Below are 24,609 nucleotides of genomic sequence, written 5' to 3'. Positions count from 1 at the left end.
AAGTTGAAGGCGAGATCGTCATTTTTTTATAATTATGAATGGAAGTTGTTTATGGAGTCGATGCGGTTGTATCCATCCAGAAGCTGTCTTAATTGTTTGATTCCGTTTGAAAACCTACTGGTTTAGTGAAAATCTTCTCTGTTTGTTGGATCAGCTTCGCTAGAATTAGCGATGTTTTTTCGCTGGACCAGGAAGAGCTGCAGGATTCCAAAATCAGCCAGGAAATTTATCTGCGACATCGCAGAATGACACTCTCGCCGCAGTTCATCGTCACCCGTAAAAAAAAATATTCTAACCGATCGAAATTGGAAAACACACACAATTTAACATCAAAAAATTAAAAACTAGACAAAATAAAACACATATCACTGTTTATAAAACAGCTCATTTACCAGTAAGAAAAAAGTCATGCTTGTGCTTGAACAGCCTCCTACTTTGTAGATGTAAACAAAGTGGGATCATTCGAAAATCACGTTACGCATTCTCTCTATTCATCACCCAGGTCTCACCCAAACAACCCAGTATTTTCTAATGTCGATATCTCAGCAACTAATGGTCCGATTAACAATGTTAAAATATGAAACATTCGTGAAATTTTCCGATCTTTTCGAAAACAATATTTTCAAAAAAATTTAATCAGGACTAACATTTCAAAAGGGCCAAAAATTCAATATTACGCCCTTTTGAAATGTTTGTCTTCGTTTAATTTTTTTTTAAATATTTGTTGGTAGAATGCAAAAACCAAATCAAGACTAACAATTCAAAAGGGCCAAAAATTCAATATTACGCCCTTTTGAAATGTTTGTCTTGGTTTAAAAAAAAATAAAATATTTTTTTCGAAAAGATCGGAAAATTTCACGAATGTTTCATATTTTAACATTGTAAATCGGACCATTAGTTGCTGAGATATCGACATTAGAAAATGGTGAGTTGTTTGGGTGAGACTTAGAAAACGTCAATTTTCCTGCTTTTAAACACTTGCATGGCAATATCTCAGCAACTAAGGGTCGTAGTAACAAAGTTCAAAAAAGCAAAATATAGAGAATTTTCTCAGCTTTTCAAAAATATTTTTTCAGAAGTGGGCAAACATGTGCACTAATTTAAAAAAATATATAAACTGCGACTATTTTCAAAAAAATCACCTAAAAATGGATTTAACTTGAAAACGGTGCACTTTATCAAAATTTCACTAAAGTACTTTTTGATTGCAAATTTGATTTTACATCGAAAAATAAAGTTGAATAATTTTTACGACCAATATTTCGATTTAAAAAAAATCAGTATTGATTAAAAAAATCATAACTCGGTCAAAGATTTTTTGCACAACCTGGAAATTTCTGAAAAGTTGGCATTTGATGTCCTCTAAAACATATAAAAAAATAAAAATAAATTTAAATAGCGTTTTTTGCAAATCAATTTTTAGCGACAAAAAGTTAAATAAAAAATCACCAAAAATTTGTTACCGTGTATCATTTTTTTTCAGTGTAGTCCATATCCATACCTACAACTTTGCCGAAGACACCAAATCGATCAAAACATTCCTTCAAAAGATACAGATTTTTGATTTTTCAAACATCATTTTTGTATGGACAGCTGCCAAATTTGTATGGAAAATAATATGGACAAAATAAAGATGCAAAATGGCTTCTTTGGGCATACCGAAGGCACCAAAAAAGTTTCAGTCGGATTAAAAAATACAAAAATTAAAATTCTAAAAAAAAGACCGAATTCGTGGAGAATTGCTCATATGCATCTGATTTTCTCGGCTATGTCTGATGACGAATTTATTATACTTTCTCATAATTTCGCTGCCGGTCAAAAAAACAAAATTGCCTTTTTTTGGGGACATTGCTTGTTTTTCGCGTAGTATTTTTGTGTTTAGTCAGCTGGAAAATGTAATTCAAGAAACACAAAATCATTGCCGATTGCGTTCCAATACGGGAAGTTAAACTCCTAACCGCAAAGTGAAACGCTATCAAGAAGTCCATCCCGTCGCCGGAGCGTCGTCATCGTATACGTCGGTCGGCAGTCTTTGTACACATCGATAATTCAATTAGCTTAAATTCTGTGTGTGTACCTTGTGTATCTATTATAGTCACGGCAAAACTTAAACGCCCGACCGCATCGACATTCACTTTGTGGCGCACGATTGCACTATACCGTAGATTGATTGCACTTAATTCAGAGTAACGCAAAAAAGATCAAGTGATATTGCCAAAGGGAGAAATGGACAAAGCTGTTCACAATTTATTTGTTTTTTTTTGTTGGTGAAAATTTCTAAGGTACTTTTTCAAAAAGGTTCTTCCTAGTAATCAAAAAGTACTCAGTATTAAAAAAAAAAAACAGAAGTAAATCTCAGTCTTCTTATGATTACAACAACTTCTATCTATCTTAGGGTAGGTCATGCAGAACCTTGGTCAGGTTCGATAATCCTTAACGGTCCCGGTGGAAAAAAAGGTGCTGGCCCGCTAACCCGGTTGTGTGGGAATGGAATTAGCACTGATTTGAATCTTCTTTCTTTGGTTGGTAAATCAACAGCATGAATGAAATCACGTTGGTTGCAAGCAGCCAGCCAGACAATCGTTACCTGCATATCAGCAGGATTGAGTTCAAGCTGGTTTTATCGGTCTTTATACCGATGACGAGTACGACGACAACGATCCAGCTGACGTGCAATGAGGGTTCACGGGAAGATTGGCGCCACAATGAATGCAATAATGTGGCGTTATCTCGGAAAGAATGATTAATCTATTAACTATACATTTAACAACCGTTCTACGATCATTGCATTTTTCGCAAGTTCCAAACATTTCACATACAATCAGAGTACGAGTAGAGTTTTGTTGAGTATCAAAGTTAAGAAAAAAAATTGGCATGTTTGTAAAAGCAGAAAATATAAAAAAAAACACAAACAAAAATGTTTAAATAACGAATAGTTCATGCATTAACATTCGCATGGAGATGGCGCTCTTAGTGGGTTGCAGCAGGGATGCCATATCTACGGATTTCTCCGTAGATCTACGGATTTCAGCCATTTCTACGGATCTACGGATTGATCTCCAAAATCTACGGATTTTCATGCTGGCTGATAATTGTATGAAGGACGTGAAATTATATTTTTGCGTGATAAAAATGTTTTATGAAAACGTTTTGAACAATCTGTTTTAGAGAAGAAGTTTTGAGGAACGTTAAAATGAAAAGTTGTTTAGGAGAAATGAGGCGATGGCTGAAGTCCAGTGCAGCTTATCCAGCTTTTGGCGTTCGAATGGTGAACGCCCGAAATGTCAAAATCACGCAGTGGTACCAACATTACGAAAAAAGTGTGCCATGGCATGACAGCCGCATTTTTTTTCTAATGTTGGTGCTCTTGCGTGATTTTGACATTTCGGACGTTCAACATTCAAACGCCATCTTCGCTTAAAAATCTGGATAGATAAGTAATCGATCTAGTGGGTTGAGGTCACGTCAAGTCGATGATTGAAAAATAATTATGTTGTTAAATAATTTAAAACAAAATCGTAACTTAAGTTAAACTTGAGTTAAAAGGCAAATTTGGATTGAAATTTGAACATGTGGTGTGTATTGGGCCCAAGAAACAAAAAAAAAAATATCCCAATACATCCTGTTTCTTTTCGGAATCAACTCCTAGCGCTTTGCGATGTTATACTAACTTATTCTCCGGATCAAAAACTTTAGCAAAAATTGAGCATAGGAATATTGTATAGGGTTTTGAGTAACTTTCTCTAAGAAAAGGTTACAAGTGAAAATTCCACATATTTTTTTCGCGTGTTCATGAGGTCATTTTTAGTAACTTTTGCTCTACGAAAAATGTCACTTTTCTTCAGGGATGCACCTTGGGTCCAAGGGGCTCTTGGCGAAGCATCAATTTTGCGCCCTCCTTAATATTTCCCCACTTTGATGAATTGATTTTAAATTCAAATGTTTGCCGATTGCTTTAAAAAAATCTGATTTAAAAATTGCAATTGGAGTAGTAAACAGGTTGATAAAAAAATCCCTAATCCAGTTTTCTTTTTTTTTTTTTTAATTTGTATTTATTCAGTTTTTCTTTTCCATGTACATTCATTCAGTTAAAATATTATTGAGTGTCCAATCACAATCGATGACTTTTCACCTCAATTTTAAATACTAGCAACTTTCATTTATTCATGAAATATTGTAGCTTTTGCTATTCAGTGATTTCAAATGTAGGAGGTCCTACATGTACAAAAGGGAAAAGGGATACCTTAAAACTAACTTATAAACTATATAAAGAGCGGATCAATGCAGCTGAAGACTGCAATGATTTTTGTCGAAATGCATCAATTATCTTATTGGACATAACATCCAAAGTGTCAACTTCGGCTAATTGATGAAGTTCACTGGTGCTGAACCAGGGAGGAAGTTTCAGAATCATTTTCAGAATTTTGTTCTGAATCCTCTGAAGTTTTTTCTTCCTGGTTAAGCAACAGCTTGTCCAGATCGGCACAGCATAAAGCATGGCAGGTCTGAAAATTTGTTTATAAATTAACAGTTTATTCTTGAGACAAAGTCTAGAATTCCTGTTTATAAGTGGATACAAACATTTAATATATTTGTTACATTTAACCTGGATACTTTCAGTGTGATCCTTGTAAGTAAGGTTTTTGTCAAAAGCAAGTCCAAGATATTTCACTTGATCCTCCCACTTTAAATTTACCTCATTCATCTTTATAATGTGATGACTTTTTGGTTTAAGAAAATCAGCCCTTGGTTTGTGAGGGAAAATAATAAGTTGAGTTTTTGCAGCATTTGGAGTAATTTTCCATTCTTTCAAATAAGAATTGAAAATATCCAAGCTTTTTTGTAATCTTCTTGTGATGACACGAAGACTTCTACCTTTGGCGGAGATGCTTGTATCATCAGCAAAAAGTGATTTCTGACATCCTGGGGGCAAATCAGGCAAGTCAGAAGTAAAAATATTGTATAAAATTGGACCCAAAATGCTTCCTTGAGGGACGCCAGCACGTACAGGTAGTTGATCAGATTTGCTGTTCTGATAACATACCTGTAGAGTACGATCCGTCAAATAATTTTGAATAATTTTCACGATGTAAATCGGAAAATTAAACCTTTTCAATTTCGCAATCAAACCTTTATGCCAAACACTGTCAAATGCTTTTTCTATGTCTAGAAGAGCAGCGCCAGTAGAATAGCCCTCAGATTTGTTGCTTCGAATTAAATTTGAAACTCTCAACAACTGATGAGTAGTTGAATGCCCAAGGCGAAATCCAAACTGCTCATCAGCGAAAATTGAATTTTCATTAATGTGCGTCATCATTCTATTAAGAATTATTCTTTCGAATAATTTACTAATAGATGAAAGCAAACTAATGGGCCGATAGCTTGAAGCTTCGGCAGGATTTTTGTCCGGTTTCAAAATCGGAACTACTTTTGCATTTTTCCAACTACTGGGAAAATATGCCAAATCAAAACATTTGTTGCAAATTTTGACCAAGCTACTTAAAGTTGCTTCTGGTAATTTTTTAATTAAAATGTAAAAAATGCCATCCTCACCAGGGGCTTTCATATTTTTAAATTTTTTGATAATAGATTTTATTTCATTCAGATCCGTATTAAAAACTTCATCTGATGAAAATTCTTGTTCAACAATATTCTGAAATTCTATTGAAATTTGATCTTCAATAGGACTCAAAACATTTAAGTTGAAATTATGGGCACTCTCAAACTGCTGAGCAAGTTTTTGAGCTTTCTCCCCATTAGTTAATAGAATATTATCACCATCTTTTAAAGAAGGGATTGGTTTTTGAGGTTTCTTAAGAACCTTTGAAAGTTTCCAAAAAGGTTTGGAATAAGGTTTAATTTGTTCGACATCTCTTGCGAACTTTTCATTTCGCAGGAGAGTGAATCTGTGGTCAATAACCTTTTGCAAATCTTTTTGAATTCGCTTCAGTGCAGGATCACGAGAACGTTGATACTGTCTTCGGCGAACATTTTTCAGACGAATCAGAAGCTGAAGATCGTCATCAATAATGGGGATTCTATGACAATTTCCGGAATTCCATTTCCCAGAATGGTCGTTTTCCGGAATGGACATTATCCGGAATGGACGTTTTCCGGAATGGACGTTATTCGGAATGGACATTATCCGGAATGGACGTTATCCGGAATGAAATTTCCCGGAATGGACGTTTCCCGGAATGGACATTTCCCGGATTTTTTTTATATTACCTGATATGAGAATGAATGGAATCTTGCCTACTCACTTACTTGTGGTTAAGAATTATTTAGTTTGTACTCCGTTGGTTTTGACAACAATATTAATATAAATACATGAATGATAAAAAGAAAGTGAAATGTTCGGACATGAACAATAGAAGCAAGTGTTGACTATTGAAACAATACTTTATCAACCACCACGAGATGTAACAATGTAGATCGATAGATATTAGATGTTTTTTACATTCTTTCAATGTGTTGTTATGTAAGAATTTTTCCTTCTTTTGTTAATCATTTGACTTATGTGACTAAATTCTACCATATTTAACTATAAAGCAGAATGATTATTTTCAAAGAAGGGAAAACCTGAAGAAAATAAAAAGCTTTTCAGAAAATCAATGTGTAATAAGTTCTGTCAAGAAAATTAATAGCTTGAGTGTATTTTAAAAGAATGAAAAACCTCAAGGAAAAATACATTATACATTGATTTTCTGAAAAGCTTTTTTTTATCTTGAGATTTTCCCTTCTTTAAAAATACACGTTTTTTCATCAAAGTAATGGGATTTTATGTAAGAATATATGCGACAGTAATTAGGGGTACACTACAATAGATCAACTATATGGTCGAAGTAGTCTTAAGTCCCACAAAAAAAATGTAAGAATTATCCCTTCTTTTGTTAATTCTACTAAATTTCAACTAGTTTTTGTTAAGGAACATTGCACTATAAAGAAGAATGTGTGTGTTTTTTTTAAAGAAGGGAAATCCTCTAAAAAAAAAAACTTTCAGAAAATCAATGCATAATGTATATTTTCTTGAGGTTTTCCCTTCTTTAAAAATACACGATCTTTAATCGATGTGATGGAATTTCGTGTAAGGAATTTCCCTTCTTGTGTTAATCGGTTGACTTTTGTGACTAAATTCTACCAAATTTTATTATAAAGCAGAATGTTTATTTTCAAAGAAGAGAAACCTCTAGCAAAATGAAAAGCTTTTCAGAAAATCATAAGCATAGGTGCCCAAAACCTATTTTTCAACATTTTGCGTCTGCCTCGGGATTCGAACCGGCGACCTCTCGATTGTGAGTCCAGTGTGCGGTCCGATTGATCCACACAGGCAGACATGAAAAGCTTTTCAGAAAATCAATGTATAATGTATATTTTCTTGAGGTTTTCCCTTCTTTAAAAATACACGATCTTTAATCGATGTGATGGAATTTCGTGTAAGAGATTTCCCTTCTTGTGTTAATCAGGTCACTATTGTGACTAAATTCTACCAAATTTTACTATAAAGCAGGGTGATTATTTTCAAAGAAGGGAAAACCCCAAGAAAATTTATAGCTTGAGTGTATTTTTAAAGAATGAAAAACCTCAAGGAAGTACACATTATAAATAGATTTTCTGAAAAGCTGTTCATTTACTAGAGGTTTTCCCTTCTTTGAAAATAAACATTCTGCTTTATAAAAAAATGGTAGAATTTAGTCACAAAAGTCAACAGATTAACACAAGAAGGGAAATCCCTTAAACGAAATTCCATCACATCGATTAAAGATCGTGTATTTTTAAAGAAGGGAAAACCTCAAGAAAATATACATTATGCATTGATTTTCTGAAAGCTTTTTTTTCTAGAAGATTTCCCTTCTTTAAAAAAAAACACATTCTTCTTTATAGTGCAGAGTTCCTTAACAAAAACTAGTTGAAATTTAGTAGAATTAACAAAAGAAGGGAAAATTCTTACATAAAATCCCATTACTTTGATGAAAGAAAGTGTATTTTTAAAGAAGGGAAAATCTCAAGTTAAAAAAATGCTTTTCAGAAAATCAATGTATAATGTATTTTTCCTTGAGGTTTTTCATTCTTTAAAAATACACTCAAGCTATTAATTTTCTTGACAGAACTTATTACACATTGATTTTCTGAAAAGCTTTTTATTTTCTTCAGGTTTTCCCTTCTTTGAAAATAATCATTCTGCTTTATAGTTAAATATGGTAGAATTTAGTCACATAAGTCAAATGATTAACAAAAGAAGGAAAAATTCTTACATAACAACACATTGAAAGAATGTAAAAAACATCTAATATCTATCGATCTACATTGTTACATCTCGTGGTGGTTGATAAAGTATTGTTTCAATAGTCAACACTTGCTTCTATTGTTCATGTCCGAACATTTCACTTTCTTTTTATCATTCATGTATTTATATTCCACGGCTCGTGGATATAACTTCTGGAGGTCCTGGTCAATAACGGAGTAGCAACTGCGGGTGGGCACCTATGCTATGATTATCATTCATGTATTTATATTCATATTGTTGTCAAAACCAACGGAGTACAAACTAAATAATTCTTAACCACAAGTAGGTGAGTAGGCAAGATTCCATTCATTCTCATATCAGGTAATATAAAAATAATTCCGGGAAATGTCCATTCCGGGAAACGTCCATTCCGGGAAATTTCATTCCGGATAACGTCCATTCCGGATACTGTCCATTCCGGATAACGTCCATTCCGGAAAACGTCCATTCCGGATAATGTCCATTCCGGAAAACGTCCTTTCCGGGAAATGGAATTCCGGAAAATGTCATAGAATCATAATGGGAGAATCAAATTTGACTTGGACTTTAGGAATAGCAATATTCCTAGCATCCAAAATTGCATTAGTTAAAGATTCCAAGGCTGAATCAATATCAGCTTTGGTTTCTAAAACAAAATCATGATTTAAATTATTCTCAATATGATGCTGATACCTGTCCCAATTAGCTTTGTGGGAATCCAGTTTTCTTGTTGCAGTATTTTCAAATCGATGATTTAATTTCTAGTTTCTATTTTCTACTTTAAATTGATATGAAATTCATAAATACAATTTAAAAATCAAACATTGAATCTTTTTTTTAAATTAATTTTAGAATAAAAAAAAATTTAAAGTGTTTTTTTTATTTAATTTTTTATTTGTGAATTCAAATTGATTTAAAATTCAAAGATTTTAAACAAAACTAAGGAAAAACTATTTTTCAAACCACCTATAAAAATATTTTTTGTTTATAAATTTTATTATTTCTATATTTCTTAATAACTAAAACCAAATTTGCTTCGAGATATGTCCAGAGCATTAATATGTTAAATGAGCAATTCTCTGAGATTTCGGTCATTCGATTTTTTTTGTATTTTTTAATCCGGCTGAAACTTTTTTGGTGCCTTCGGTATGCCCAAAGAAGCCATTTTGCATAAATAGTTTGTCCATATAATTTTCCATACAAATTTGGCAGCTGTCCATACAAAAATGATTTATGAAAATTCGAAAATCTGTATCTTTGGAAGGATTTTTTTGATCGATTTGGTGTCTTCGGCAAAGTTGTAGGTATGGATAATATCGACACTGAAAAAATATGGTAGTTGGTAAAAAAATTAGTGATTTTCTACTTCACTTTTTGTCATTAAAACATGACTTGCAAAAAACACTATTTTTATTTTTTTTATTTTCTGATATGTTTTAGGGGACATCAAATGCTAACTCTTCAGAAATTTCCAGAAAAGGCAAAAAATCTTTGAGCGAGTTATACATTTTTTAATCAATACGGATTTTTTTCAAAAAATTGAAATATTGGTCACAAAAATTTGTCAACTTAATTTTTCGATATAAAATCAAATTTGCAATAAAAAAACTTAAGTTACATTTTGATAAAGTGCACCGTTTTCAAATTATAGCAATTTTCAGGTAACTTTTTTGAAAATAGTAGCAGTTATTTATTTTTTTAAATTAGTGCCCACTCTTGAAAAAAATATTTTTGAAAAGCTAAGAAAATTCTCTATATTTTGCATTTTTGAACTTTGTTTAAAAAAAAAAGACCGATGAATGAAGAGTTGGCATTTGATATCCCCTAAAACATATCAGAAAATAAAAAAATAAAAAAAGTGTTTTTTGCAAGTCATGTTTTAATGACAAAAAGTGAAGTAGAAAATCACTAATTTTTTTTACCAACTAAAAAAAAAAAAAACACAAACAATTTTCGAAAACCGCCGTAGGCCAGATAAAATGCCTTCGCTGCCGGATGTTAGGTAGGTAAAAGAAATGGACACTTATTAAGAAAAAAATTTCATTGTAAAATCTTTATCAAAGTTTCTAAAAACTGCTTTTCGATTGCAAGTTTGATTCTACTTTCAAAAGTGCAGTTGAAAATGTTTAAAATTTGTTTGAAAATTGTATAAGTCACGGCCAAACATACGTTTTTTTTTGGAAAAAATTAAATGCAAATTTTGGGAATTCAAAAGTTAATTATAAAAATGTGTATTTTTTTTTGTTAGAGTTAAAAATCATATATAGCATGCCTGCGATCGATTAAAAAATATTTTGATTTTTAGTGAATTTCCGTTGTACATTACTGCAAAAAGTTTTTTTCAGCGAAAAAAAAATCGTCAGTACTTAGACATTTTTAAAACTAATGATTGCAAAACAGCTGGGCAGGTGTAAAATGCATTTTCGAAAACACCAAATCAATCGAATAGTTCATTCGCAAGATAAAAAATTTCGACTATTTAAAAACAACTTGAAAACGTTGCAAATGTCATTTAAGTAATATTATATGTATTATGAAGGTTTATCAAATTATACATCAATGATGGGAATAAGACTGTGGACATATTTTTTATGGAAATATAGTAAAATTAGGCATGAAATTTGAAATTAATTTTTTGTTGATCTTGATAAAACCTTAATTCAATTTTAGTAAAAAATCTTTAAAAAGAAAACTATTTGTTTGGGAAATACTATAACCCCTAGCTAGAATAAAAATATTTTGGGTTCCCAAGACACCAACCACCTGGATTTTTTTTAACAAGTCTACGGATTCGACTTCCACCAGACCTGGCATCCCTGGGTTGCAGACTAGATTTCGTCATGTCGACGCTGTCGTGCTATCTTGTCGTTTGTCGCTTTTTGACGTTCCGAGAAAAACGCGTTTGAATGTTTGACCTTGAATAAACAAAAAATAGAGCACGTAATGTAAACAATAACAAACATGTTTTGTTTGACCAATAGGATGTAATAAAACGGGTCAATTTTGCGGGCATTTCAGGGCATGATCCCCTAGGCCCTGAGCCCGAATCCCAAATTGGTTGCGACAGGACCTGGCGCTTTGACTTTGGATTTTAAATGGGATTTAACCCGTAAAATCGGAGCGTTTTGGTTTTTGCCAGTTTTAAGCCCCTTAACGATTTTTCAAAATGTCATATACCTTTGGCCAGTTCGTTCGGTTTTTTTTCTGGCCAAAAGTATACGACATCGCGCTTTTGGCGAAGATTATGTGCTCAAAATATGAAGTTGGTCCGATCAATATTTTTGGAAATATCGTCAAAATAGTGAGTGTCGGTCAAAATCGCATATTTTACGAAAATATCAATAACTTTGAAATGATAATAGATTGCTAAGTTTTTCAAAAAGCATCTGAAAGTAGACATTCCGAAGCAATTTGAATTTGGAGTTAGGTTCACTAGCGTGCTCAGCTCTTTGAGGAAGGTGGAGCAATAATATAGACGTTTTGAAAATTATGTCATTTGTGGACACTCCCTGACCAAATTTAGAACAAATTTCTGAGGATGGTGGGGCAGTTGCCCCATGTTGATCCACCCTGTGCACGCTAGTGGTTAGGTTTGACCAGTACTGTATGTATGTTTGTATGATCTCCATTCCTGCAGGCAACTTGATCCTCGAATCGAATGTGAGTTCTAGGTGAGCAATTCGAGCATCTTTTAGTCATAATCTGTTCACGAACGTACAAACAGCCCGAAAGTGCCGTTATAGAATTGTTATAGAAAAATCGTAAAACTATGAGAAAAATTGCGAAAATCCCAAATGTTTAACCTGAGGGAGTAAGGGTGTTGCAAGAAGATATTGATGATTGAAAAATATCTAGAGTTTTTTTTTTATTAGGTCCTATAAACATATGAAAGGCAATAGTTTATTGGTCTTTAAAAAAAAACTCTGGATATGTATGTTTAACAGTACAGGAGATATGAGACTATGACAAACAAACAAACAAACTTACACTTTTATGTGTTCGACAGTTTGCCAAACTCGCAAACAAAGCCAAATGTATGCAGGCCGAAGTTCTGCAAAACAAATGCATGCAAACAAACAAAGCAGACAAACTGTCAAAAAGTGCGAGTTTGTTTGTTTGTTTTCCGTAGTCTAATACGTCCTTAATACGTCCTCCTTGATACAATCCCGGAATCTTTATAACACAAAGTGCTTCAAAAGACCTTTCGAACGCAACTGAGAGAAATGGAATTGATCAAGTAATACGCAAATGCGAGAAATTTTAAAACTTTTTATGTTTTTTGGACCTCAAACTTGAAGGGGTTTGGGGTTGTCATGTAGAAAATCTCAAAATTTTATATTACGGAAAATTCTTTAAATCCACTCAAAAGATGATTTCAATCACTCCTGAAAGTTTCATGAAGATATTTCATGATTAAAGTAAGTAACAGACGTTTTAAGTTTGAAGTTTTGCCATGCGAAAATCGAACTGTCAAACTTTCTGAGCGTTTTTTTTTCCTCGAAACACCGAGTTGATTTACGATATCTCGAGATTGGGTGAATAAAATTGGCTGAAATTTGAGGTTAAGACTTTCAAAACATGACATGTGCATGACGAAGCCTAATTTAAACAAAGATTTTTTTTAATACAAAAATCGAATACATAAGATTTTTTATATTAAAAACATAATATTATTTTCATCTTTTTAAAAATAAACTTTTTGAAAATCGGCCTTGGTCATGCACACCACACGGAACCATTTTAACGAGTTTTCACCAAAATGTTGAGCCGATTTGGCCAAAGCAGTGTTAAGATACTGTGGTACCCGTTTTATGAAACTGCCTAACTTTATATTGCTGTATCTCGGCCATAATTCAACTGAATGTCTTCAAATTTAATTTATAAATAGTTGAAAATCTATATTTTAATGCCCTGAAAACAGATTTAAAAAAAGTTTTTGTGTTTGCTCATACCAACCCTTGATATTTCTGCCGATTTACATGTATGTAACCCCTTAACCCCATTTCTCTTTGTCGTAGCCGTAGATGGCTCATATTTTTACTTGACATAAAAAAATCGACAAATCTGAATTTTGGCACCATGAAAAAAGGGCTCTTTTCCGACATTTTGCGGAGTGAATGGAATTTTTTCGTAGTAAAATGCACCAAAAACCATAGAAAAACATACAAATTTTTGAATTTAGCGAAGTAGGCTTATGCTTTGGGATGTTCCCTTCAATGTTGTATGCTAGGTTAATGACAAAAAATAACTTAAAAAAATATCTATGAAGCCCCTTAAAAAAAATGTTTTTTCGAATGGGCCACCTAAGAAAACAAGCCATTTCGTCTAAAACAACGTTGAATGGTTATAAGAAATGACTTGAGAGACCTTTCCAACATAGTTTCCATGAAGTTTGATCAATTCTATAAAAATAGTAAAAATAATTTGTTTTGTTAACATTTTGAAAATAGTGAAAATATGTTGAAATAAGACACTATTTTTTAGAAATAAGCATCAAAACAACTAAAAAATCAACTAATGTTGCATTAAGCGTGATTTGTGAAGCTACAAGGAGTGAAAGAATTAATTTAATTCAAATTTAACAAATTTTGAATGTTTTTATAAGGCAAGGAAAGGGTGGCCCATTCTGCCCCAAGTGGATTTTTATTTAACACTTTCGCCATCAAGCCTCTAACTGATTTGAAGGTTTCTTTACCTTTGTTTGATTTGTTGTTTCTTTACCTTGATAATAGCTCCCGATAACATTCTAAGCATTGAACACACTTTTTCAAACTATTTAACTTTTCAGAAAGCTTATTTAAGAACCTCAAAATAAACAGAACTTGTGTGGTTATGTACAGAAATTTACATTTTTGCTCATAATTAAAAAAAAATGCAGCGAATTCAAAAGTCGTTTTCGGTGTGATGATGTTATTTGACGTCTGTTATAAGACCCTTGCTTTGGTCTTGTTCTAAATCCATTCTAAAGCTAATTCATTCCCTTTTTCCATATTTCGTCAAAAAAGTCGCTAAAAATCGATGGGTTCATGAACATATCCATAATTTTTTTTTTAAAGAATATGCCTTGCCCCAAAATCAAAGCTGGAAGAACTCAGACAACCAAATAAAAATCCGCCCCATCCTGTGCACGCTAGTGATGTTGCACATATTTCTCTAAACCGAGGTAACTTTGGAAATCAGAGCATCGTCTTCGGACATCCGTTTTTAGAGCATCAATCAAAGTTGTTAGAAGATTTGGTCGCTCTCGATAGTAGTTGCTTTCCATTGCAATGCAACAGAGTTTTCCTAATACCATTCGCCGTCACCCACAATCGCAATTTCCCACACAACCCAAAGCTGTGGAAGCATTTTCCAGCACTTGTGTCGTTACGCTACCGCACAACCAAGGCAACGATGGTGGGCCAAGGTGTGATTCAAGTGAACGTGAAAAACGTGACCGGTGACATTTGTGTGGCATGGAAATTTGTACCCTGGTGGCAAAGGGACACTGACGCTATTGAATGAAGTCGGGTGCGTATTTTTTACTTCTTTTTCGTTTTTCGCTTTTCTTTCGTGGGCGACCAGCGGTTATTTGCATTATTGTACAGGTATAGAACGGCCAACAAAACGGAATTGGGTGCTTAAAAATAGCACGAAAGTAAACGGATGGAGCCGCTCGTTATTTTGGCCAAGCACTCACTAACGAGGGGGTGGTCTGTTGTGTTGTTATCCTGGGAGATATTTATTGGAATTAACTTTTGTTTACACAAACAGTGTGCTGCGAAATATTGCGAAATCAACTGTTGAATCAAGAGCTAAGAAAAAATGATTGGGGTTAAAAATTTAAAACAAACTAAACATAAATGAGCAATTCCAGCTCAAATCAGCAATTTTTCTGGTACTTTCGTTCCCGAAACTCTCCGATTTCAATGAAACTTTTTAGACATGTTATCCTAGGCCTATATGAGCCATTTTGGTGTATGTGGAGCCAATTATACTCAAAAATGACATTTGAGAAGGGCGAAAGTTATTTTAATATTTTCGCATTTTGTAATTTAACTTTTATGAGATTTTTAAATTTTTAAGTTTAAAGGTGAATGTTAATATGATGTCACGTTTTTTTTTTCGTTCAAAATTTTTGTGAAAATAGCATAAAATGTGACAAAAAGACTCACGAAAAATGCAGGATGGTATGCCTCTCCTTAAAAACAAAAAATCATCTACTAAAACTGTTTTTTTTAAAGTGGTGTAAGCGTCAAACTCATCACTGTATCATCACAAGGATTAGACATAGGACAATGGTCAATATTGAGATTTTTATGTAAAATTGTCTGGGGAATCGATTCCCACTATCGGATTTTGAAAATTTAGACGTTTAAACCTCTTAAAAAAAACAGTTTTAGTAAATCATTTTTGTATTTTTTTTTCCTGAGTCTTTTTGTCACATTTTAGGCTATTTTCACAAAAATTTTGAACGAAAAAAAATCGTGCAATCACCTTAAAATTCAACTTTTGAACTTAGAAATTTAAAAATATCATAAAAGTGGCGTGTATTTTTCTTTCAGTGTATTTTTTTCAGAAAGTTCGTCCAATTTCCTACAAGTTTGTCTTTGACCACTTTTTGTTACGATCGAGATACAGTAAACACAAAAATGGCTCATATAGGCCTAGGATAACATGTCTAAAAAGTTTCATTTAAATCGGAGAGGGTCGGGTACAAAAGTACCAGAAAAATTTCTGATTTGAGCTGGAATTGCTCAAATAATAAAAAAATGAAGATCAAACTTCAAAAAAATTGGAAATAACTCGGCTTAAAACAAAAACGGATAAAACCCAATATTTATCTTCAAAGGTCAAAATCAAAATCTACAAAGCAATGCCCAAAATGGGAACCGTGATTGCACAAAATTTGAAAGAGTCTGTCAGCTTTGATCATCGACTCGATCGTTGATTGCTGGCTGTCATGATCGCCATTGCAAAGAAACCGTCAGTGAACGCACACGAACGTGTAACGAACTTATGCAGAGCTCGAACACTCAAGCAGCCTCGCGACACGAATCCTCTCCACATATTTTTTCTCTTTCTTTCTTTTGCTCTCTTTCTTGCTTTGCGGTGCTGCGTGGTGACAGCAATCATTTGAATGCAGTCATGGAGAAGGTGATTTGGTTAAAGTCGGATCGAGTTCGGTGGTGTAGCAGTAAACGTGGTTGGGAAGAAAGATTTGTGTGAAAATGGTTTGGATTGCCTCACCATTCAAGAAATTGAACGTCTAGATCTGAGTATAAATCTTGCAAGAAAGACATCCAAGACTTTGTGAACAATTGTGGGTTGTTGTTAAAGCAAATGAGTTTGAGATGTCTTCTTAACTTTGTCCTTTGAAATACAAAATTAATCAGCGAGCCTAAAAGAAATGCATTTTTTAGGTTTTTGGGTTTTCCACATTCGATTTTTAACCCTTTTTCCAACATCCTAATGGTTAAAGTCGTCCCGGTTACCTTCGAAAACCGCCGAGTTCAAGGTTACGTTGTTACATCGATCACGACGCGTCACCCCGCTGTGTGCGGCCACCATGACGACAGGCCAGTCTGCCTGGCGGTAAAGGTTTTTTGTTTAGATAAAGACGACCCCCCGACCCATAAAACAAACTGGAAAGACCTTCGTAGTTGCGGGGAACGACCTCCACAACACAACCAGGTATCGACAAATTAGAGCCGGAATGGGAACGGCATTTTTGGCACAGTTTTCGTAAAATTGGCACACTCGCGGAATAAATTATGGGAGCGTTCTGGCTAGGAGAATGTTTGAAGCAAAAATCTTAAGAAAAAATTCTAATAGAATTTGTACCCAAACTGGAGTCTTTTGCGATAATATATATTTTCAGAACAAATGTACCATTAGGTGCTCAACCCATTAAACGCGATCACGCATTCCGTTTTCCTTCCATGAGTTTTTTCTTTTTATGTAAAATGCACGAATAAAACTTCTGCTTCTTTTTTCCCATTTTTAGTCTATACCTGTAGAGTTGAACGCTCCTCGAAGCGCGCGCGATAGCATCTCACAAATCGATTAACTATTCATTTGGGTTTACAATGTCAACGAAAGATTCCGAAGGTTGCTGCTGGGAGGGCTTTGGTATGACGAGGTCGATAATTTTGTATTTTTTTTTTCGTTCTATTCCAACCAGGAATAAGCCTTCAGTAATCCACTCAGTGAATTTTTTTTTCTAATGTAAAATATAACATGTGTAGCCGCGCATACATTTGTCTTCTTTGTTTGGGCAGGGCTAGACAATAGGTCTATTCCCGTACTGCAGAATTCTGCAATTCTGCACGAAATCGGCAGCCGAGCGTTCCCGTACTTTTCTGCAACAAAAGTAACTTTGCTCTCAGGCAGAACTTCTGCAATGAGAGAGGCAGAAGCTGCAGCAAAACCGTTCCCGTACTTTTCTGCAAGCTCTCTCTTCTCTTTCGCGTTGAAAAGTAACTGCAAGTTGGTGTTGAGTACACGCTTACATAAAATTTGCAATTTGGGTGAAATCAAGCATTTTATTATTAGTTGTAGTAAATTTGATGATTTGTTATTACTAAATTGAAGTAGTCTTTTTGAAGGGACGTTTGTATATTTTGAATTGAATTCTTTGTTTTTTTATGTCTGGTCTTATTGAGAACGGTTTTTTTTATGTTAATGATTTCAGGCTTAGTGCGTTAATGAAATATATGTAATATAACGAATTCCCTGATAAAAAGTTGGTAACTAAAGCCAGTATTACAGCACGGCTAATACCCCAATTAACAATTTGTATCATTAAAACAAATTATTTTTGAAAACATTTAAAAGACACATTACTTTTGAGTTGAATAAATTTAAAATAGATATTTGTTTAAGGATAAATTTATAATCTTAAATTATTTTTGAACAGACAAAATATGTATGTTAACACAATAGGTAAATTTTATTGACAAATAATAAATTGTACCTGCGAATGAGCTACCAATATGTATTTTTATAAGAACCAAAATATTGATGTAATTTTGTCGAACTTCCAATGAAGGAATCATAAAGGAGGCATTAGACTATACCAAACAAATAATAAATATAATTGATGAACATAACATTTTTGCTGAAACAAAACTTACGTTGTTTACACATCATATTTTATATTCTTTAAAATTAAAATACACTGTATTAAAAATCCTGACTTTCGGTATACTCTACACCACATTTCTCTGTTAAGAAAATGTTCTTTAAACCGTAAATTCTTAAATTATTAAATTCTTAAATGCGGCCATCTTGAATCATTAAAAAAATACCCGTTGGAGTAATATTTTAGGCTGGAAACTCAAATTTAGAAATTCGAAATTTTGACGTCCCCAGATGATGATTTACAAAATTTTAAATTTTTTCAATTATTAAACCATTGCTTGTCATTTTTTTAAATTATGTTTGTTAAACGTACCTGCAACTCTAATTTATAAAATTGTTTACTTAATGTAAAAGATTTAAATTGAATTTTTAATGTATAATTTGTACCTAAGCATAATTAATTTCCAGTTACTTTGATTACTTGTTTTTTTTTTTTAAATAAAATGTTGAGTTGAATAGAACAATAAGTTCTAGAGGTTTCCATTACTATTTTTGTCTACCCTTTTTTAATATTTTGTAATAATTTTAAAACTTTAATACCCAATTTGAGTAAATCCACTCAACTGTGTACAATATTGCAGAAAAAGTACTGGAACGCACTACCCAGGCAAAAGTTTTGCCGCTTCTCTCCTTGCAGAACTTCTGCAAAAGATAGAGATGAAGAGAGCGAGCTGAAAAGTACGGGAACGTGCTGCAAAAAAGTGACTTATGCTGGCTGCAGAATTCTGCAGAAACTGCAGAAATTCTGCAATTCTGCAAGTACGGGAATAGACCTAATGTCCAACGATCTTGCAAATTTGTCAAGACTTGTTTTATGTGACTTGGTCAATGTTTTAAAAAAAATATATAAAAAAAAAATTCTTTCAATAAGTACTTTTAAAATGCAAAAACGATAATTTATCCACCTTAAGGTGGTTGATGCCTTCTTCACATTAATATACTTTTGATAGAGTTATCAAATCTTCAATCTTTAAGGCTTAATGGAAAGGGTGGCAGTGCGTGGCCGAATGGTTACGCTGTCCGCTTTGTAAGCGGATGATTCTGGGTTCGATTCCCATCTGCTCCAACCTTCCATCGGATGAGGAAGTAAAATGTCGGTCCCGGCCTTGGTTGTTAGGCCGTTAAGTCATTCCAGGTGTAGGAGTTGTCTCCATGCCATAAGTACAAACAACACACCAAACCAAGCCTACTCTGGTGGAATCGCTGGCGGCGGTTGGACTCGCAATCCAAAGGTCGTCAGTTCAAACACTGGGGTGGAAGGTTCCTTGGAGTAAAAAGAGGTTTGGGTGCTCTCCCCATTCAAGCCTTCGGACTCCTAGGTTCGAGCAGAAACTTGCAATAGAGACCACAAAAGACCCGGGGGTCGTTAATGTAGATGGTTTGATTGATTTTGGAAAGGTCTTTTGATTACACATCTTACGATGGGTCGCTTGATGAATCCGCTTATCTTTTTAATCAAAATATTTGAGATCCGGCATCAATAACACTCCAAGCAGACGATCAGGGATCGAATCCCGCCCGGTCACCTCGTCACCGATTTTTCGGTGGCAACTAGACCCCCTTGCTCCCTCTGGGAGCATCAGAACCCCGGTAATTAATTACCAAAACACACACGCACGCCGCTCCCCCCGCTAGAACCATCAGATAGTGGTGGTTGAGTGCAAACAGGACGGGAAGATGATCAACCAACCACACCGCAACGCGTGAAGGAAGGAAGGACTCTTCCAAGAAGACCCCCCTGGAGATCATCATCATCCATCATGAACAACAACAATAGATCTCGAGATCTATAAATAGACGCACGGCTCCGTGATGGCAAGGCCGATTGAGCCAGTTAGGGTATCCAGCTTTTTAAGCGAAAATGGCGTTCGAATGGTGAACGCCCGAAATGTCAAAATCACGCAGTGGTACCAACATTACGACAAAAGTGTGCCATGGCATGACAGAAGCATTTTTTTCTAATGTTGGTGCTACTGCGCGATTTTGACATTTCGGACGTTCAACATTTGAACGCCATCTTCGCTTAAAAACCTGGATAGGTTAAGATAAAGGACAAAGAATAAATAAAAAAACACTTAAGTGCTCATAATTTGGATAGGGCTATCAGAACTTCGACGTTTTGGACTCATTGGAAAGGTCTTTTAAATACCTTTCCAAAAATGTATAACATAACGGGTTTTCTTAAAAAAAAAAAACACCCTTTTTTACGATCTTCCGGACTTTCTTTAAAATTATTTTTTAGCATGAGGCCGTTGCAAATATTTTTCAAAGCTTATGTCGTCCCCCCCCCCCCCCCCCTTCAAAATTGGTCTGAAAAACAGAAGGCAAAAAAATATTTTTCCAAAAAACAAAAAAGCCGAGATATTAAATCGATCAGAAAATATTGCGCATATTCCCCAAAAAGACACGCGGCAAATCAGCCTCGGAACGACGCGCCGCACTTTCGCCAAATGAGCGCTGTCAAATCCATATATACTGCACGTTTTGTTTTTGTTGATCTTCTTCTTTGAATCGCCTGGCATTGTTGGCAGGTATGTTTTTAATTGCACCAAAAGTGTTGAAAACTACTCTGTATATACAATTATTTAATACAAGGTTTCACTGTTTTTATGTTGTCGCAGGATCGACAATTTTGGAATAAGAAGACAACCACTTTCTTGATTGCTGTGCACCCTTAAATATTTTACAATCTATTCATTGGTATTTTGCAAATGCTCGGTCGTGGTTGTAACAATTTTTGTTAACATTTTTGGAATGGGTTTGAAATTTGAAATTAGTTTTTAAAGATGTTTATGTTCGATTGATTTTAGTCGAGATATCTTTGGGCCAGTACGCAGCTTCGAGGGAAAGGAAACAGCTTTACGATCAGCAGCACAAAGGAGAGGAAGCAAATTATTAGGGCTTTTTATTCATCTCTCTGCCGCTGCTGCCATTGACCGGTTCCTTACCAAGTGCTTACACTGCTTTAGTTATTTGGAATATTTGGAATATTTGGAAAAATATTGTAAAATTAAGAAAATCCGTAAATCTATTAGGGGAAATATGCCCATTTTAAGCCTAATAAGCGGTCGTGTTTGAATGATGCTGGATAATCTGGATTGTTCCTTGAAATATACCAAAACCAAGTACACCAACGAGTAGAGCAACGTTTTGTGAACATTTCTGTTTATTTTCACTTTTATTAAAAGTTATCCTATTCCTTTTACAAGCATTAAAAAAAATATATTTCAAAAATGCATTCTAATCAGTCGAGTTCATTGAGCCACGCCCATTTTTCTTTTTTCAGCTTAGTTCTTTTTTTCTTCCAGCGCTCTTTTGGGTCTGCTTAGTGCTGCCAAAATTGATGAAATTTTAAGCGAACAAAAAGCAGCATTTATTGAGGTTTTGCAGCGCGACTGTGTTTCAAATGTAGGTGGCGCCAAAATGAGGTTACTTGCCAAAAATCGTATTCCTTTCTGCTGGATTGAAGAACAAAATCGCTTATTTCTCATTATATCCTGCATCAATCCTAATGAAACTAATTGCAAAAGACGAGAAAACATTTTTGCTTTAAAGTAATGAACATCAATTTTTGGGCGCGCAAAATTTTGTGAACTTTTTCTTTAAAAAACATGTTTTGGAACACGAAAAAATTAGTTTCCTGGTATATATCAACGAAATAAGCATTTATATATATGATAACAGATGTGTTAACGTATATTCAACAATTTCTATTGATTTTTGACAGACTTTGTTGCCTAATAGTCCAAATAACTGTCTTTTACTAAATTTACAATTTTCTCATAGAAAAATCAAACAAATATTGGAATGTTGTACACCAAATTGTTGGAAATAATTTTTCTCATCCGAATCCGGAATAAGTTTTATAAAAATGTTGATTTTGAAGGTAAAAACACATTTTTTTCGAAAAATCATAGGTTTACGCTACTTGTTCATAGGTAGCGCATGTGTTTTTTGGCTTTGCTGCAAATCCTCTATAGCGAAAGTTTCCTGGCAGCACTTGCTCACTCCAACAGGCGCTGCGGGTGGTGTTGGTGGTCACCCTTTGTTCTTTATTTGCCTTCGCTTCTCGCTCGGTTTTCTTCAGCCTTCGATTGGAATGGGTATTCAAAATTCAAACGTCAGAAGACTTAGCGCGTTTGTTTTTTTGATGGTGCTTGCTAATTATTTACATTTTTCGGGATTATTTTTCAAGTGAGTGACTAAGTAATGGTCAAAAGAACATGTTGCCGGTAGTTGGAAGCTATTTTATATCTTAAGCGCTCTGAAATCGTTAGCGCAAGTGAAAAGATATTGATGGCGACTTTCGTTAAGCAGTTGACCTCTGATCTTGCGTGTGGATGATGATGATGAGAAATGGTCTCGAAAAATAGAAATTATGATCAAAAGTGCATTAAAATTGATCTTTTTGGCCAGTAAATGGCATAAATTTGCGTGCTTACTCGAGGCGGTGCTGTTGCTGGCCTAAATAGTATTTTTGGAGGCTTTAATCGAGCATCAAACTCTCCATATGACGAAGATAGGTGTTTGATTAGAAAGGGTATATTTCCCCTAGCAAGCTAAAATTTTCATAACAATTTCTGTTGGAAAATATTACTTAAATCTGATAACTTTGAGTTTTGTATATTCATGTTTCACCGTGGTCCAATTTATGCGTTTTATGTGTGAACGGTTTGCAAATTTCCAGTGAGGAAAGGTAAATAAGAGCAAGCCGCGCTAAGTGTTAAGTGATTTGTTTTAATTCACTGATTCACAGCCCAGGTGCAAAGGAGGTGCCGAATGTGCAATTCAACACTCTCCTAAATCGTTTGTGGGCAATCGTAAAAATCACCTCCGCTCGCACACCTCACGGTTGGCAAAATTTAAAAGGCGTTTCCTTCGCTCAAAGAAAATTCGTCTTGCCAGAGTAGAATAACAACTTTTCCCATCATAGCTTTAAAAAAAATAAAGTAAAAAGGTCAAAAGAAGGTTCAGGGCGAAGGCAATTATTTTCACCTCCCACATAGTTTTGGTTCATCCCACGGGAACACACTTTAAAGCGGTTTCCAGGAGAAGGACAAAGAATTGCGTTTGGACCACTTACGATTGCTTTCGTGTACAGGTTGATGGCATCCTCGTACTTCCGCGCGGTGAACATCCGATTGCCCTGGTCCTTGAGCTCGACATCGGTCAGGTTGGCCGTCGAGTACATATGCTTGCTCATGGTGCTGGCGCTGCTGGTCCCCGGGGGGGGAAGAAAATCACGAATCTGGGCTAAATTTCACAGCACTTCGATTCTGAACAACCTTGAATTTGCTTTGCGAGAGTCGCAATAGCCCAGCTCTTTTGGCTGTTCTCCTCTTCCACTTGATAAAGGGGCTCTTCTCGATAGCCTGGGAATATTTTTTATTTATGTTATTGCTCTTATCAACGGCGCGCACAAACACAAACGCAAAAACACTGCTTCAAAAATTGTTGCCTAATCAGCAGCAGCAGCAGCTCAAAAACCAAGGTGCAAATCCCAATTTCACTTTCTCGCCACCGCGGCGGATTTTTCCTTCGATTTTTCTCACTACGCTTTGTGACCACTCTCGGACGGAACCCTTGGCCACACACGTACGGCAAGCGGGAGGGGCCTTTCTCTTTCGTGTGGAGGCCTTGCGCAACGATAACAACAATCTGCAGGAAAAAATATATCTTCGAAATTCACTTCCCCACTCTTCACAACACAACTGTGCGCAACGACTGTCAAATCGAAACTGACTGGACCGCGGCGGGCGAGAAAATTTGCACCTTGTTTTTCCGCACTTTTCACCTGTTTCACGGGAGTTTTTCCCCGAGGGAGGAGCGCGCAGCGAAAACAATAGAAAGTTGAGCGCGGAAATAAAGAGCACCCAGACAGAAACAAAAACAAAAGACGAATTTGGCGAGTTTTGTGTGGCACCCTGTGTCGAAAGTGACAGTGGCGACGAGGGGTCCGCAAAAGGTGCGAGGTTACGGATTTTTTACACTGAAAGAAAAGGCACATACACTGTAACATAAAATCGCACTTGGCTGAGTTCGTTTTCGCACTTTTTCATACGATTTTTTTTAGTTCAACTACGATTTATCTTTTTTGTGTAAGTAGTCAAACTGAAAAATTCGTATGAAAAAGTGCGAACAGGAACTCAGCCAAGGGCGATTTTCAGTTACAGTGTAGTAATATCACATGTTTCACATAAGATTCTGCCCCATACGACTTT

The 24,609-nt window shown here is 34.9% G+C and overlaps 1 protein-coding gene across 1 annotated transcript in view; it reads right to left on the bottom strand.

The window, feature by feature from the left end:
* LOC120430899 (E3 ubiquitin-protein ligase CHIP) overlaps positions 1 to 24,154 on the bottom strand; it is a 31,485-nt gene extending 7,331 nt beyond the window's left edge. The window contains exon 1 of the mRNA XM_039596022.2: positions 23,472 to 24,154. Coding sequence (XP_039451956.1) covers positions 23,472 to 23,591 — 120 coding nt within the window. The 5' untranslated portion in view covers positions 23,592 to 24,154. The remainder of the gene's footprint in view (positions 1 to 23,471) is intronic.
* Positions 24,155 to 24,609: the final 455 nt, after the last annotated feature.

This window comes from Culex pipiens, chromosome 2 (genome assembly GCF_016801865.2).
Source record: "Culex pipiens pallens isolate TS chromosome 2, TS_CPP_V2, whole genome shotgun sequence".
Taxonomy (NCBI): domain Eukaryota; kingdom Metazoa; phylum Arthropoda; class Insecta; order Diptera; family Culicidae; genus Culex; species Culex pipiens.
The sequence above is the reverse complement of the archived record's forward strand: the minus strand, read 5'-3'. Positions and strand labels throughout refer to the sequence as shown.